General features: G+C 41.7%; 2 protein-coding genes across 25 annotated transcripts in view; one reads left to right on the top strand and one right to left on the bottom strand.

The window, feature by feature from the left end:
* UBE3A (ubiquitin protein ligase E3A) overlaps positions 1–11,879 on the bottom strand; it is a 99,560-nt gene extending 87,681 nt beyond the window's left edge. For 22 of the 24 annotated variants that reach the window (XM_073995299.1, XM_073995303.1, XM_065547224.2 and 19 more), the window contains exon 1: positions 11,345–11,879. The gene's annotated coding sequence lies outside the window, so the exon portion shown is untranslated. The other 2 variants (XM_015452532.3, XM_073995300.1) reach the window with 2 other exon arrangements.
* The window catches only part of LOC102133587 (uncharacterized), a 73,095-nt gene continuing 64,560 nt past the window's right edge, over positions 7,477–16,011 (top strand). The window contains exons 1-2 of the mRNA XM_073998430.1: positions 7,477–7,516; positions 11,154–11,681. Of these exons, the coding sequence (XP_073854531.1) occupies positions 7,477–7,516; positions 11,154–11,681 (568 nt within the window). The remainder of the gene's footprint in view (positions 7,517–11,153; positions 11,682–16,011) is intronic.

Genomic DNA, 16,011 nt, shown 5'->3' with positions numbered 1-16,011 from the left:
GTGCACTGGAAGAGTACTATAATCTCCTTCTAATGTGCACCTTGGCTCTCCCCTCCCTTGCGTTCTTTGACATTTTTTTTTTTAAATAAGGCATGTTTATTTCTTATTTACCTACTAACTACAGAAGGTAGACTCACGATGTGCCAATATTAAAATGTTATTCCCCATTAAAATACATTTACTTAAGTGTTTTATTACATGACTTACCAGCAATGGAAGAATCTCATCTGAGAGTAGTTCTCAACTGTCATCTATGAAAATCTTTAGAAATACCAAATCATCAGAATTACTTTAATTTCCTGGCTTTTAATCATAAAACATTCCTACTGGTCAACAATTCTACAATCTGAAAAGAGACATCTGTACCATATAGTCCCAATGATTTATTATTCTGAAATTTTCCTCTGGGTTATTTTTACACTATAATTAGAGTTCAAACTTCCATAGTGCCTAGCCTAAAATTAAACCTAGAATTATGCCAATTTATGCCTGCTATATATGCACACACAAAAGACTTATAATGCAACATACTGAAAGAACTAAAGGTAGGTGGGTTTTTCTTTGAAGGAATCATAGCTACATAATTTCAAGTTTAATCTGTTACATTCATCTGCCTGTAAACATGCCTGTAGCATGTAAACTCATAAAACGAAAACTGATTTAGTAACAAAAAAAATTAGCTTCTAATTTAACTTCAAAATGCTTTTCAAAAAATCGACCCCATCTAATTCTAAGTGAACTAGACCACACTTGATAGAAAACTGTTGTTCTAAAAACCATACGTACTTAACATAAATAGTAAACATACGAGAACATTTAGTCTTCTATTAATGTCTTACAAAATACTTCAATGTGGCCTAGCCTGGTTATAATTTTTTTCTTTTTTTTTAAGGGACAGGGTCTCTGTCACCGAGGCTGGAGTGCAGTGGTGTGATAATAGTTCACTGCAGCCTGGAACTCCAGGGTTCAAGCAATCCCCCCCCACCTCAGGCTCCCGAGCTGGGCTAATTTTATTTTTCATAGGGATAAGGTCTCACTTTGTTGCCCAGGCTGGTCTCCAATTCGCGGCCTCAAGTGATTCTCTCACCTCTGCCTTACATTTCCTTTTGAGCTGTTATTATCAACTGGAGTAACATTTCTAGTTGGGGGAAAAAGGAACTGATCCTTATCAATCTGTAGATGAATACTTATTCAGCACTTACAAATAACTGAATGTGGGCATGAAAAAAAGAATGACAGATGATAAACATTTACTGTTCTCACAGAACTATCAAATACAGGAATAAGTAAATTACCTAATTTCAGTTGAGATAAATACGACTCAGAATTCAATAAACAGTATAAGGTGAGGATGCTAGAAATGCCCACATAATGCTGACAAACTACACACTGGCATATCCATTTAAGAAAAGAATTTACCAATATCTAGTAACCAGCAATTTCACTTCTACGGTTCTTTCCAAAACACCTGCACATACACTCACGTAAAAATAAACACTGCAGCATTGCTTATAATAGCAAAAAGAAAACAACTCAAAATATCCATCAATAGTGGGATACATTTTATCTATGCATAAAATGAAGTGCCAGACAACAGTGAAACTGAATAAACTACATCTACATACATCAACATATACACCTCAAAAACTTGATACTGAGTTTAAAAAAATCAAGCTATTGAAAGACAGTGCTATACATATCTGTAAAAATTTAATACAAAAACCACCACCACATATCACTTATAGATACATGTACACATGTATAGTAAAAGTATAAAACAAGGATGTGAAATATACTTAAGAATCTCAAGACAGTTGTTACTTTGTGTAGAGAGGGGTAACAGGACTTGAACAGTTGGGGTTGTTAAAAGTGATTATGTAACTGGCATCCTTTCCCCCAAGGGATAAAAATGGACATAATTTACATTTATAGCTGGTGGATAAATGGGCATTTGCTATGTTGTTTTCTGGATGTTTTTAAAACTTTACAATTAAAACATATACACTTATTTTAAAAACAAACAAAAGACACATTAGCATATAATGTCCAAGCTGATATTTACCTTGGAAGATCATCTAATATAAACCTCCCTACTTCACTAAAAAAAATCAGAAAAGATGTCAGAATAAAAATATGATACAGGCTGGACGCAGTGGCTCATGTCTATAATTCCAGCACTTTAGGAGGCCAAGGCAGGAGGATCCCTTGAGCCCAGGAGTCAAGACCAGGCTGGGTAATATAGTGAAACTTCATCTCTACAAACAAAACAAAACAAAACAAAACAAAACAAAACCACCAAACTTTTTAGTAAGAATGTAATAGGGTTGGTGTGGTGGCTCATGCCTTTAATCCCAGTACTTTCAGAGGTCGAGGCGGGCAGATCACGTGAGGTTAGGAGTTTGAAACCAGCCTGGCCAACATGGTGAAACCCTGTAACTACTAAAAATACAAAAATTAGCCGGGCGTGGTGGCACACGCCTGTAGTCCCTGCTACTCAGGAGGCTGAGGCAGGAGAATCGCTTGAACCCAGGAGGCGGAGGCTGCAGTGAGATGAGATCGCACCACTGCACTCCAGCCTGGGTGACAGCGTGAGACTCTATCTCAGGAAAAAATAAAATAAATACGTGTGTGTGTGTGTATGTGTGTATATATATATGCATTATATATATATACACACACACACATATAAAATACATATATAATATATATACTCTTGTAGCAGGGCAATTTTGGACAGATACTAGGTTATCTGGAACAGCACTTTGGGGAATTAGATCCTGACCATTTAAGAGAGAAATCTGGTACTGACTAGCAATATGGACAATGTGTGCACCACCCTCACTCCCCCTCCCCTCCTAGGAATGCCATGTCAAATTTAGCACAGGCATAGGCAGTAAAACTGACCCCTAGTTCTGCCTATCACTATTTAAAATTACTTTCAGTTCTGAGTGTAGAGGACTGTCCCCATAGCAGATATCTAAAAGCAGGCCTGAAAGAACTAGAAAGTAGTTCATTCCTCCTAAAACTGTACATGAAAAAACAAAATTAAAAAATGAACTGAGAGCAAACATTTATGCTCTCTTATAATTTTCAATCCAGGATTTAAGAAATTATTTAACATCAGCTGAGACGTGACCAACCTATTCTCCAGTTGAGATCCATCTATTTTTAAATTCACTCCCCCACCTTTCATTCAGCCTAAAAGAGGAAATAAGAATGGGAAGGTGGGGAGGACTTATCCCATACTGAGTTAAATAAGACCACAAGATCTTTTCATTTTTACAATATTTGAAATACAGTACACTGAGCAATAAATTTAAAGAAATATACATTATTTGAAATGCATAAATGTTGCTTTATGTGTATAAAAGATCAAAATTAGCTCAGTTCTTCTAATACACTACACTTAAGCGTTCTTCGATACTATCGTCAACTTTTCAGAAATATTCCCATTCTGTGAAGCAGGATGTATTCCTACCTTATTCACCAGACTTTATCCACGTAACTTCCTATTCTCCCACTCTATTCTTTAAACATGTTCAACATGTTACAGAGATGGCAAAATGTGTTAAAAAAGGGAATGAGAATGAAGCAGCTTAAGTAATTAGGAAAACTTTATAATTCTTAGAAACTGAATTTGGATGATCTTTAAAAAAAAAAAAAAAAGAAAAGAAAATCTGCTATTTGAGATGAAGTGTCGCCTGCCCAGGCTGGAGTGCAATGGCACGATCTCGGCTCACTGCAACCTCTGCCTCCCAGGTTCAAGCGGTTCTTGTGCCTCAGCCTCCCGAGTAGCTGGGATTACAGATGTGTGCCACCACACCTAGCTAATTTTTGTATTTTTAGGAGAGACAGGGTTTCACCAAGATGGCCAGGCTGGTCTCGAACTCCCGACCTCAGGTGATCAGCATGCCTCAGCCTCCCAAAGTGCTGAGATCACAGGCGTGAGCCAAGGTGCCCAGCCTAAAGAGCATATTTTCAATCACCAACACACAACATGACTGCTGACTTCAGAAAACTAGGAAAGAAAAACGTTACCCAATTAATCGTTGTGTGAAATAGGATTTATCCATTAGTATACATATCACATACAATAGGTGCACAAAAGATTTTTTCCATTCCCAAAACAAAAACTTAAAATATTTAACAAAGATAATATAAATATCCTTATTTATAGCACATTGTAAGGTTATCAATATTGGTGCATATAACCACAGAGGCACAATAAATAGAATTCTGAGGAAAAATGTATTAAGACAATAAACAAGCTGGAAATAACCCCTATTTCCCCTTATGACCCATTAGCTTTATATAGAAAATACTGCTGTGCACTTCATCCTTTGCTTTCTAAAGAACAGCATTATGGTTCACATCTGTTAAGAGACAGAAAGTATTTGTTGGAAGTATGCAAGGAAGAAATTCCTGTACTGTTACGTGCAGTGCTAAAGGAATCATCTGAGAAGAAAATAAAGAACATGAGTTTAACATGAGCTTTAGAGAGGGAACAAGAGTGCAAGAAAGCGACAAAATGTGACATATGTCCATAGTGAATACATGGTATTTTATTTTCAGTATTTGTATATTTAATTTGGAGGTGGAAAGATTCAGAATTTATTCTGCATCACAAAGATTATAAAAATATATGAGTTGGGGTGTTGGCTACAGTACACAAAGGCAATTCTAAGACAAACTATTAACAGAAGCTTGAAATGGATAAGCCATCCCTTCTGCTATGAGACAGAAGTCATTACACGAAAAGAATCTGTGTAGAAGCACAGCAATGGTAGCATCTTCATTCAGCCCACAGCTGTGTAATTTGTGTGCAAGAGTGCTTGTCTTAAACATGAAAAGGAACATCCTGAATTGCTGAAAGTATATACAACGGGCACACATCCAGAACTAGAAAAGACCTACCAAGCCTGCATGCTATGAAGAGATAGGTCAAAAAATTTTTCTCATGTTTGGTTTTTATAACTAAAGTCTGTGCTAGACTAACCTCAATTGATCCTGAGGGGTACAGATGAACTTCTGGAACACAATGAACTGTTAAGAGTCACAGCTTTAGACTCTACACTGTCCAGCCAACAGTTTCAAGAAAAATTTTATCCTTCTTGTATGAGTGTTCAGGGATCATATACTACCTCTATGCTCTTACTTGAAGCACAGATACAGACCTTAATAAATAAAGTCTTACATCAGACTGTCTTCTATAATCACATGTGATTCCTTACACGAGATTCCTGTTCAGATTTCCTGAAAATGAACTATAGGAATAATCTTATCCAATATGAGTCTATGTCCCCTAAAAATCTCTTTTCCTTTCAGGTCAATCTTATGATTCACTTGCCATAGATCAGATTAACACAACAGGTCTGATACAGCAAATTACAAAAGAGATTTGACTTTTGATTAATACACTGAATAACGTACCACAAACTATTAAGATCTATTGTCCATGTCAAATGGAGTTCACATATTCAGAATGAATTCACACACTAAAAATTTTCCAATACAAAGTTTCTAAAAAGTTTTTTCTTTTTTTGAGACGGAGTCTCGCTCTGTCGCCAGGCAGTGGGTATGATCTTGGCTCACCGTAACCTCCGCCTCCCGGGTTCAAGTGTTTCCCCTGCCTCAGGCTCCAGAGTAGTTGGGACTACAGGCGTGTGCCACCACGACCCACTAATTTTTGTGTGTGTGTATTTTAGTAGAGATGGGATTTCACCATGTTGGCCAGGATGGTCTCGATCTCCTGACCTCGTGATCCGCCTGCCTCGGCTTCCCAAAGTGCTGGGATGACAGGCGTGAGCCACCGCGCTTGGCCTCTAAAAAGCCTCTTAATCTACATTTTCAAGAATGATCACATTTGAAAAGCATACTCTTTTAAAACAAAGCAACTATCACCTTCATTTGACAGAAGGAGGAACAAACGCTTCAAAAGCTAAATAACCTGCTCATGACCATTAGGAAGCTATAGTTAAAACAACCTGAAGACCAACCTCCTTCCTCCATTTCAATGACTCTGACACACTTAAAATTTTATAAATAATTTTAGGGATTATCAGTCATAAGGCTTAGAATCAAATAGTAACGACTCATGTACAAAGACCAGTATTATTTTAAAATGCTCAGCTGGGCATGGTAGCTCACACCTGTAATCCTAGCACTCTGAGAGGCCAAGGGGCTTGAGGACAGGAGTTTGAAACCAACTTGAACATGGCAAGACCCCATCTCCACAAAAAATAAAAAAATTAGCCAGGCATGGTGGCATATGCTAATCTCACCTACTCAGGAGGGTGAGATGGGAGGATCACTCAGGCCTGAGACTGCAATGAGTTATGACAGCACCACTGCACTCCAACTTGGGCAACAGAGCGAGACCCTGTCTCTAAACAAATAAATAAAATTAAACAAAAAGAAATGCTTTGGGAGGCCGAGACGGGCGGATCACGAGGTCAGGAGATCGAGACTATCCTGGCTAACACAGTGAAACCCCGTCTCTACTAAAAAAATACAAAAAACTCCCCGGGTGCGGTGGTGGGCGCCTGTAGTTCCAGCTACTCGGGAGGCTGAGGCAGGAGAATGGCGTAAACCCAGGAGGCGGAGCTTGTAGTGAGCTGAGATCCGGCCACTGCACTCTAGCCCAGGCTACAGAGCGAGACTCCGTCTCAAAAAAAAAAAATGCTAACTTTATTTCACTCTCAGATAGGCCTAATAATTAATAAGCTTCTTTTTGAATTATTATCCATAATGGCATTTACCTGTTACAGATAACTCACATCAAAGCACTAAGCAACATTTTTGAGAGCAAATGAAAACAAAAGCTGGCAAAGAAGCTGTGTATTAATAAGTCATTTCATTAAAAAAAAAAAACTTGCCAGGTGTTGTGGCTCATGCCTGTAATCCCAACACACTGGGAAGCTGAGGTAAAAGCCTAGGAGTTCAAGACCAGCCTGGGCAACACAGTGAGACCCTCATCTCTATAAAACAAAAATTTTTAATATTATCTTTTTAAAAAGGACTTATTTATATAGCATCTTTAAGTATTTCAAACATTTCATGTTTGGATTATGGGGTATGTTTCTAGAATTAACACTATTTCTATTTAAGGTAATTTTACATCATTTCCTTTATTAGAAAAAATAACAGATCTGTGGATGGCATTTTGTGAAGGCTGCCTTCTATTAATAGTGTATAAAACAGTCATGTATCTCCAAAACGGTGGGTGAGTAATCACAAAGCAAGTGTAACTACTCATCCCAAAAGGGAGGACAGAACATGTGCCAATGTGTGCAGAGTCCTGAACTAGAGACTTGGATTCTAGTTCTGGTCCTGACACCTGGGTGTCTTTCAGAAAATCATTTTAAAGCTTTGCACTCCAATTTCCTCATGTATAAAATGACTGGAGCAGCTGACCTCATAGACAATCCTACTTAGGTAGCATCTATCAATGTATTGCCAGAAGACAGAATCATAATCATGCCCCCCAAAATTAGAGTATTTGAAGACAACCGCCAAAGTAAAAATTTTAAATTCTTTTTTATTTTTTTTAATTTTTATTTTTTTTGAGACTGAGTCTCACTCTGTCTCCCAGGCTGGAGTGCAGTGGCCAGATCTCAGCTCACTGCAAACTCCGCCTCCCGGGTTCATGCCATTCTCCTGCCTCAGCCTCCCAAGTAGCTGGGACTACAGGCGCCCGCCACCACACCTGGCTAATTTTTGCATTTTTAGTAGAGACGGGGTTTCACCGTGTTAGCTAGGATGGTCTCGATCTCCTGACCTCGTGATCCGCCCACCTCAGCCTCCCAAAGCGTTGGGATTACAGGCGTGAGCCACCGCACCCGGCCAAAAATTTTAAATTCTATATACATACACACACACACACACACACACACACACACAAATACTAATACACTACATGCCAGATACTGGGGTGGTGGGCTGGGACCAAGGCATGAAGTAATAATGCATGTGCCAAAGGGCTGAACTTTTTAAAATGAGTACAAAAGTAAATTTTCAGAGTAGCAGCTGGTGGGTAGGAGGTATTGAGTCCACAGAACTGCTCTTAGATTGGAAGGGCATGGGAGAATGAAGTTCCATTATGTGATGGGGTTTTACACACACACACACACACACATGCACACACACATAAATGTGAGAAAGTCACTCAATTATAAGCATTCAAAAAGACAGACAGCTTTCTTGTCTTTGTGGCGTCAGTACCTAGCTCAGCTCATAGAAGCCACAGGAGGAACCTAATCAATGTTAGTTGATCATTTACTGATTTACCAATAACTAATTCATGACTGCTCTAGTGCTGTGGTCTGAATGTGTCCCCCAAAATTCATGTTGAAAGCCTAACCGCCAAGGTGACAGTATTAACAGCTGGGGCCTTTGGGAGGCTTTGCCCTCATTAATGGAATTAATGCCTCTATAAAAGAGGCCCTATAGAGCCCCCTCTACTCTTCTACTACATGAAGTTATAGTGAAAAGACAGCTAGCTGTCTATGAACAAGGGAAGAGGGCCCTCACTAAGATGTCAAATTTGTCGGTACCTTGATCTTGGTTGGACTTCTCAGCCCCCAGAACCGTGAGAAATAAAACTTCCGTTGTTTATACGCCACCCTGTCTGTGGTGTTTTGTAATAGTAGCCAGAACAGACTAAGACATCTAGTAACGCATTCTCTGGTAAACACTAGGAATTCCTGGCCTTAAAGAGTTCATAGCTAATGAGAAAAGAAATAAACAATATAAAGGATAACATGCTGTAGTCCATTATATACAAAGTGCTTCCAGACCATTCAGAAAAACTGGATAGGAAGATTTCTAAGGTAATACTTATTGAGTGCCTGCGTGTTAGGCGTTTTACATACTTTAAGCCTCACAACTCTGGGGAAGTTTCACCAACCCATTTTACAGGTGACAAAACTGTGGCTTACCAAGATTAATAAGGTCAGAATTAAAAGTAGGGTCTAATTCCAAAGACATTACCACTATACATACCAATTTGTCTTGTTACTACATTTTATCCTTACATTTGGCAGTGAGGGGAAAACTCAAAACCAGTCAAAAAAACTTTTGTCCTGAACCAGCATAAAAAGAGCACCTAAGACTTCATCCAGTATTTTACTGAAAGATCACTTCTAAAAGTTTGTCTTCACCCCGATCTAAAAATTAGAAAACTAATTTTCTTTCAGCAGCTGCATAAGTACATAATGTAATGTTTCTACATTTAGACCTATACAATTATAGGTCTAAACAAAATATGTGTAACACGATTGGAGAACATTAGCAGTCATTTAAGAAAATGGACATTTGGAAACATCATTTTAAGAGCTTGGGATGAAAAACTTTGCTATGACCTATACATCTGGATCATTCCACTGACTGACACTGAGAGAAACAGTGTATTATCACAGTTTACACAGTAAATATTTTTGGAGGGGAGAAGGAGGTGATTGAAATAGAAATGATATGAAGTTTAAGAAATACAACTGATTAGATGTCACATGTCAAAGACACTGTAGGTACCCAATAAATACTGTTAAATGGACTGGACAAGTGGGATGAGCACACTTTTTCCCCACACCTCTGACTAGTACGTGCCTTTCTTAGGAAGTTATTTTGTCAGCCATGAAAAAAAAAGGGCAGAATTTAGGACAGATAAAACATAAGTAGCTTATAAATCCTCTGAAAGGAAATCAAAACACAGTATTTTGTATCTCTGTATAAAGTTAAGCTCCTCAGGGACAGGGGCAATGTCCAGAGGATGGTGAGCATGCTACTTAGCAAACTAATGCAGGTTAATAAATATTGACACAGTAAGACTTGCATAGTTTACATTCTAATTTTGTAAAGAGTATGAGTTACCTCTTCATATTCTGTTCTTGTATTTCTCCTCTGTATATTATAAATACACAAACATTGCAAATTATTTCTTGAAGCTATTTCATTTTTGGTCAAGGCTATTAGCGTTTCTTAAAAGGGTTTCTGGTCATCCTTAGGGTTTATCAGTCACATCATTAATATTGTATTCATTTCACTAAAAATGTGGTAAGTAGCTTAGATTTAAAAACAGGATCTAATTTCAAAGCTATTTCCACTATACACACCAAGATAAAACTTTCTTCTCTCTCCTAAATTCTAAATTCCACATGATTTACCAAATCACCTCTTAAGAGTACTTATTGGTCAGCAGTGTGAGACAAACACTTACCCCACTTGTCCAATGTATTCCACAAGATTGACTGGGTACCTTTGTGTCTCTAACAGGTAACTTCCGACAGTTGTATTTCTTAAACTTTAAGTCGTCTCCCAAAAAACTCTGTAATTTGCTGCTTCTCTCAATATTGCAGGCAGTGAAATGATCCAAAATTACGCGTCATATCCGTATTCCTTCATGATTGAGGTTAACTATGCACTGCAAACCCCATATGCTATTACTTTATATTTTCAGCAGCACCCTAGCCTCTTAATAATCTCAAACAGATTTTGTACTGTTACTAATTTAGCACATCCATAAAAAGTCATTAAAAAAATTTAGACGCTAAATTCTTTTTCAAGGTTGCCAAGCTTCACCACTGTATTAAAATTATTTTTAAAATTTCACGGACTAAGGCATTTGGTACATTCAATTCCACCTTTACCAACAAAAGCCTTTACCACTAAGATGAGGAAAGCATCCTTTTCATTTTCTCCAGTGAAAAGGGGGAAAAAAAAAAAGGCCAACTGCTTGCATGCAGGTCTGCATATAACACAGCAGTCTCTGGCAAAGCCAGTAACTCACGTTCAACTTCAGAAATCCTGGTGGACGGCAACACATGAGTAATCTGTGCGCACAACCCTTGGGCTTGACATACCACTTCCTCCGCCCTCCCTTCCCATCAATCCACCCCCAAAACCCCAACCCACCAAGCACACGGCTAAATATGTCTTCCCCAAGAGAGCCAGAAACCTCGAAAACGCCGAGAAAGAGCTCCCCTTGGAAGGAAAGGGCCTGCCCTTCCCAGTCCGGGGCCCCGGCTGGCTCGACAAGCCTCTCTCCGAGGAGGCCCAAATCTCGACGCCTCGCACGTCCAGCCCCGCCCCGGGCCCGCTCGCGTCCCCTCGGGCGACAAAACCCTCCCGCCGGCGCTCAGCCAGGACTGACAGTTAAGACTGCAGCAGCCGCGGCCACCAGGGGCCTACTTCTGGCACCAGCCCCTCCGGACCACGCGCCCCCAAACACTCGCCTCGGCGGCGGGGGGCGGGGAAGCGGGGCGCCGACCTCGCCACCGCGGGCCCCGAAGGCCGGCCGAGTGACGGAGGGGAGCCAGCGCCGCCTGGCGCAGGCCGCGGCAACACTGACCTGTCGTCGCCCCCGCGCCTGGGCTGCGGCGGCCGCCTCACTGGTCGTCGTCGCCCTCGCCCGCCGCCTCCGCCCGCCACCGCCTCGTTCCCTTTCGCTGCCGCCACCGCCGGGGCTCATGCGGGACCCGCGCTTCCTTATCCGGAAAACGAGGCCGGGAAAGGGGGCGCCGGGGCCGCCGAAATTCCGGCGTTCGTCGCCAGCCGCCGCTGCCTGTCCACACCGGGGGCTGCGGGGCCCTCCTGCCAGGGGCTACAGGCCGCGAGCTATTCCGAGGAGGAGCCGAAGGAGGCGCCGCCGCCCGCAGCCGAGCGCGCCGGGTCGGCAGAGGTGAAGCGTAAGTAGGCGGCGGATGGCGGGCGCCCGGGCTGGCGGATGGCTACGCGGCGGAGGGGTGCGCGAGCGAGCGAAGCCTGGTGTGTCGGGTCCTGGCGAAGGGAAAAGGCCCTGTCGTCTCCTGTAGTCACCCCGAGCCCAGCGCCACCATCTTGGGAGAAACACGGATCTCGCGGCCGCGGCGCAAGACGGGAGGACTGGCTGGGCGGGCCGAGTATCCCGGCAGGCAGCGCGCGCCGCCCGGCCGGGCGAGGGCTCCAGGCCGGGACGCGGGGACGTGGGGCGGGGCCAAGACGCGCGGGAGGGCGCCGCGCTCCGCCCCTCCTTCCCTCGCCGGCTCCGCCTCCACCCCGCTTGCCGTCGCCGCCGGCGCACGGGTCGTTGGGAAGAGGAGGTGGCCCGCGGCCCCTCGGAGTCCCACCAGGGTCGGTCGCCATCTTGCGACTGGACAGAAAGGGTAATCCCTCCTTTTAGTTTGTGCTGTCTGTGACCCGAAAGAATAAACCTGGTACATCCGGAAGCCCTCTGGGCACCCCCCAGGAGGGTTGCAGAGCCCCTTGGTGTACCCAGCCGAGGAATGCCTCCGACTGTGTAGGGAGACGAATGGCTCCGAAAGTCAGCTGAAACCGCAGGAATAGCCCCCAGCCCCGAGGCGGGGCCGGTGCCTGGCGTTATTAGCTTTTCCACCCCAACCCTTTTCTATCTGGAGCTGTCTTTATAGGTGTTGCAGGGGTGCCCCGAGAGTGCAGGCCAGATTTTAGAGGACCAAGGTCATCTGCTTAGGCCTCTTGCCAACACGGGATGTGTCAACTAGTTTACCGGAGACGAAGGTAAAGTCCCGTCTCCTGCAGTTGTTGACGTGCAGTAGGTTGTCGGTTAAGAAAAGTGGCTCCCTGGTTGACCCCAGCTGGGATAGAGGCTAATTTTGATCCCTATGACAGCTGAACCTAGTTCAAGCCATTAAAATTAAAATTAAATCCATTTAAAATCATATTTAGTACCAGGATCACCATTTTATTTTAAAAGGGGTGTGTGTATGTATGTATGTGTATATGTAGCTTTACAACACTTGCTAGCAAAGCCAAAACAGTATCATTAACAATTCACAGTGTTACGACTAGCAACTTTGTTGATAAGCCCTTGAAGTAGCATATGAGTCGCCATGTCTAGTATTCAGATTTTTTATATCAACAGTCATACATAGCAGTGTATCTTTTTTTAATTTATTTTTGTTTTTAAACTTGGAGATGGAGTCTTGCTATGTCAAGCTCCTGGCCTCAAGTGATCCTCCCACCTCAGCCTCCCAAAGTTCTGGGACTATAGGCATAAGCCACAGTGCTCGGCCAACACTGTATTTTTTAACTGTCAGTCTCAGAAAATCTTTGTTATAGTGTGGGTGTGTGTGTATCCCGCCTCACAACTATAATCAACTATCGAAAAAACAACAAGCTAGAAGAATTTAAGTTATTCTAGGACAACTGATGATAAATGATAGTATTCAGGCATATTCTAAGATGTTTTAACTCAGCTCGTTATTCACTTTTCATTTCCTCTCAGTACACATCCACATTTGTAAACTATTTGCTGTTAGATTTCATGGAAAGGACTGGTAAGAAACATAATCTTAATCCCAGATTTGGGAGGCCGAGGCAGGCAGATCACGAGGTCAGGAGATCGAGACCATCCTGGCTAACACGGTGAAACCCCATCTCTTACTAAAAATACAAAAAGATTAGCCGGGGGTGGTGGCAGCGCCTGTAGTCCCAGCTACTCGGGAGGCTGAGGCAGGAGAATGACGTGAACGCAGGAGGCGGAGCTTGCAGTGAGCCCAGATCGCACCACTGCACACCAGCCTGAGCGACAGCAAGACTCCGTCCCAAAAAAAAAAAAAATCATAATCTTTATAAAAATTAATCTTTGCAAGTTTTCAAAATAGGCAACAAAGAATGCAAATCTTTAAGGACTTTATTGTTAGACTAATTAAAGCATACCATTTCTACTATATCTAGCGTATGGAGATACTTTTAGGTATTCTTCCTTTTAAGTAGAAATTGTCAATAAATGAGGTGTAATTTTATAATGGCCTGGTGTATCAAAGTGTGGCAGAAATCCTTGAGTTCCAAAAAGATTAAAGACCGAAAGGAAATAAGTCTGCTTTTAGCTAGATGTCAGAATGACTATTCATTGCTTTACTGGGATCAAGGAGGGTCTTAATTCTTCCTAGGAATCTGGAGAAATTACCTATATCCCTTTTAGTTCATTAATTTTAAATATGTATTCTTATGTGTGACATTAGTATTAGACTTCTTTCCAGACTTCACTGTGCTTTTCGCTTTATCCATTTTCAAATTTAGAAATGTTTGCTGATCAAACTTACCAACATAAATATTTTCAGGAATCCTTAAGATACTAGTAGTGTTCCACTTCCCTATATATCTGTTTATATGGAAAAAAAAATTCTCCCATGTCAGACCCACTTTTTTTTTTTTTTTCCAGGTGTGTTTTTCCCAGAAAAACAACTTTGTATCTACTAAGTGAACAGTGATTTCTTCAGACTTTTCTTGTCAAAATGAGACCCAGTGGTTTCTAATAATTTTCTCATTTCAAGTGTACAGTAAAAAGAACAATTTAATTTTATAAACATCTGCATCCAATGCCTTGAGCAAACTTTGAGCTAATGTTTACCCAGAACTATTTGTATGTCATACGTTGGACTACTTGAACTACTATTTATGTTCCAGACCTTGGGAAACAATAAAAGATGAACAGTCTCTATCCCTGCCCTCAAGAACTTGCAGTTCAAGAGGAAGTCACACCTGTAAGATTGGACGCTTTTTCAGAGTAACCCAACACTTCATTGATCATGGGGGGTACCTACTAATATGTATCTGCTAATACTAACAAACATTTTATTTTATTATTATTATTTTTTTGAGATGTAGTCTCGCTCTGTCGCCCACGCTGGAGTGCAGTGGTGCAATCTTGGCTCATTGCAAGCTCCGCCTCCCGGGTTCATGCCATTCTCCTGCCTCAGCCTCCCTAGTAGCTGGGACTACAAGCACCCACCACCAGCCTAGGCTAATTTTTTGTATTTTTAGTAGAGATGGGGTTTCACCGTGTTAGCCGGAATGGTCTCGATCTCCTGACCTCGTGATCCGCCTGCCTCAGCCTCCCAAAGTGCTGGGATTATAGGCGTGAGCCACTGCATTGGGCCAACAAACTTTTTTTTCAAAGGAAACATTTTGCCCTGAATTGCTGGTGAAGTTGTTTTTTGACAGAGCTGTTTTATTGCCGAAGATTTCTTATTGATGCCAGTCATAGCAGATGAATCAAAATGCAAAAACAACTTTTTTTACTGCTCAGCATGCCCCAGGATCAGAAGTAAGTCAAGAGCGTGGAAGAGACAAAATTCAGATATGCTGGGATAGAAGTCACTGTTGCTATTTTTAGGCCACATCCGAATATTACACACTCAACCTTTGAAAAACGCTAAGCTTTCAATATATGAATAGCTTCCATTATTTAAGAAATACTGTTAAGCAAGCTTAGCTCCATGAAGAACACTCTTCTGGCATATAAAGTGCTCAATAAATGTTAGTGCTTAGTAGTGGTGGTGGTGGTGGTGGTTGTGGTGTGTGTATCATTGTTTAGTATTGCACACAGCAGGCATGAACTCCTACATACCCCCCCACCCTTATCCCTACAGACCTGTCTAAATTTGCATTCTTTCTGACCTCGAGTCTTAAGGTAGAAGCCATCCTTCTGTCCTTTCTACAGGTAATTTTTATTTCTTGAGGGAAGGGAAATTAACTCAAGACTCTTACTCCCTTAATCATTCCCTCTCCTGTTCATAAATTCTCCCTCTACTTTGTTCCTTCTATTTAGAAAAACTGTCTATACTTGGATTGCTATTACCTTCCAAATTCCTCTTCAGCTACAGAAATTTAGCAACTCCCTCCATTTTACTGTATACATTGCTTGTGTCAATTTCACTATGGCCTAAGGCCAAATTGAGAGGTTGCTTCTCAATTTTCACAACATCTGACCTCTCTGCAGCCTTCCACACTGCTAACCACTGCCTCCTGGAAACTGCTCCCTTGGTTCTGTCACCTTACATTCTCTGCTCTTCTGCCGTGTCTTCGGCCGCGCTTCCTCAGGTCTCCTGTGCAGAATCTTCCCTCCCCATCCTTGGTTCTCTTTGCTACCATGTTATAATCTTTGAACAGTACCTTTTACATACACTCTTCTGTCACTTATTTTGGTCAGGAATCAAGCCTGAGTCTTGAACACAGACCTCAGTCAGAAGCACCAGACACAGAATCTTCAACACC

Source organism: Macaca fascicularis, chromosome 7, assembly GCF_037993035.2.
Source record: "Macaca fascicularis isolate 582-1 chromosome 7, T2T-MFA8v1.1".
Lineage (NCBI taxonomy): Eukaryota > Metazoa > Chordata > Mammalia > Primates > Cercopithecidae > Macaca > Macaca fascicularis.
The sequence above is the reverse complement of the archived record's forward strand: the minus strand, read 5'-3'. Positions and strand labels throughout refer to the sequence as shown.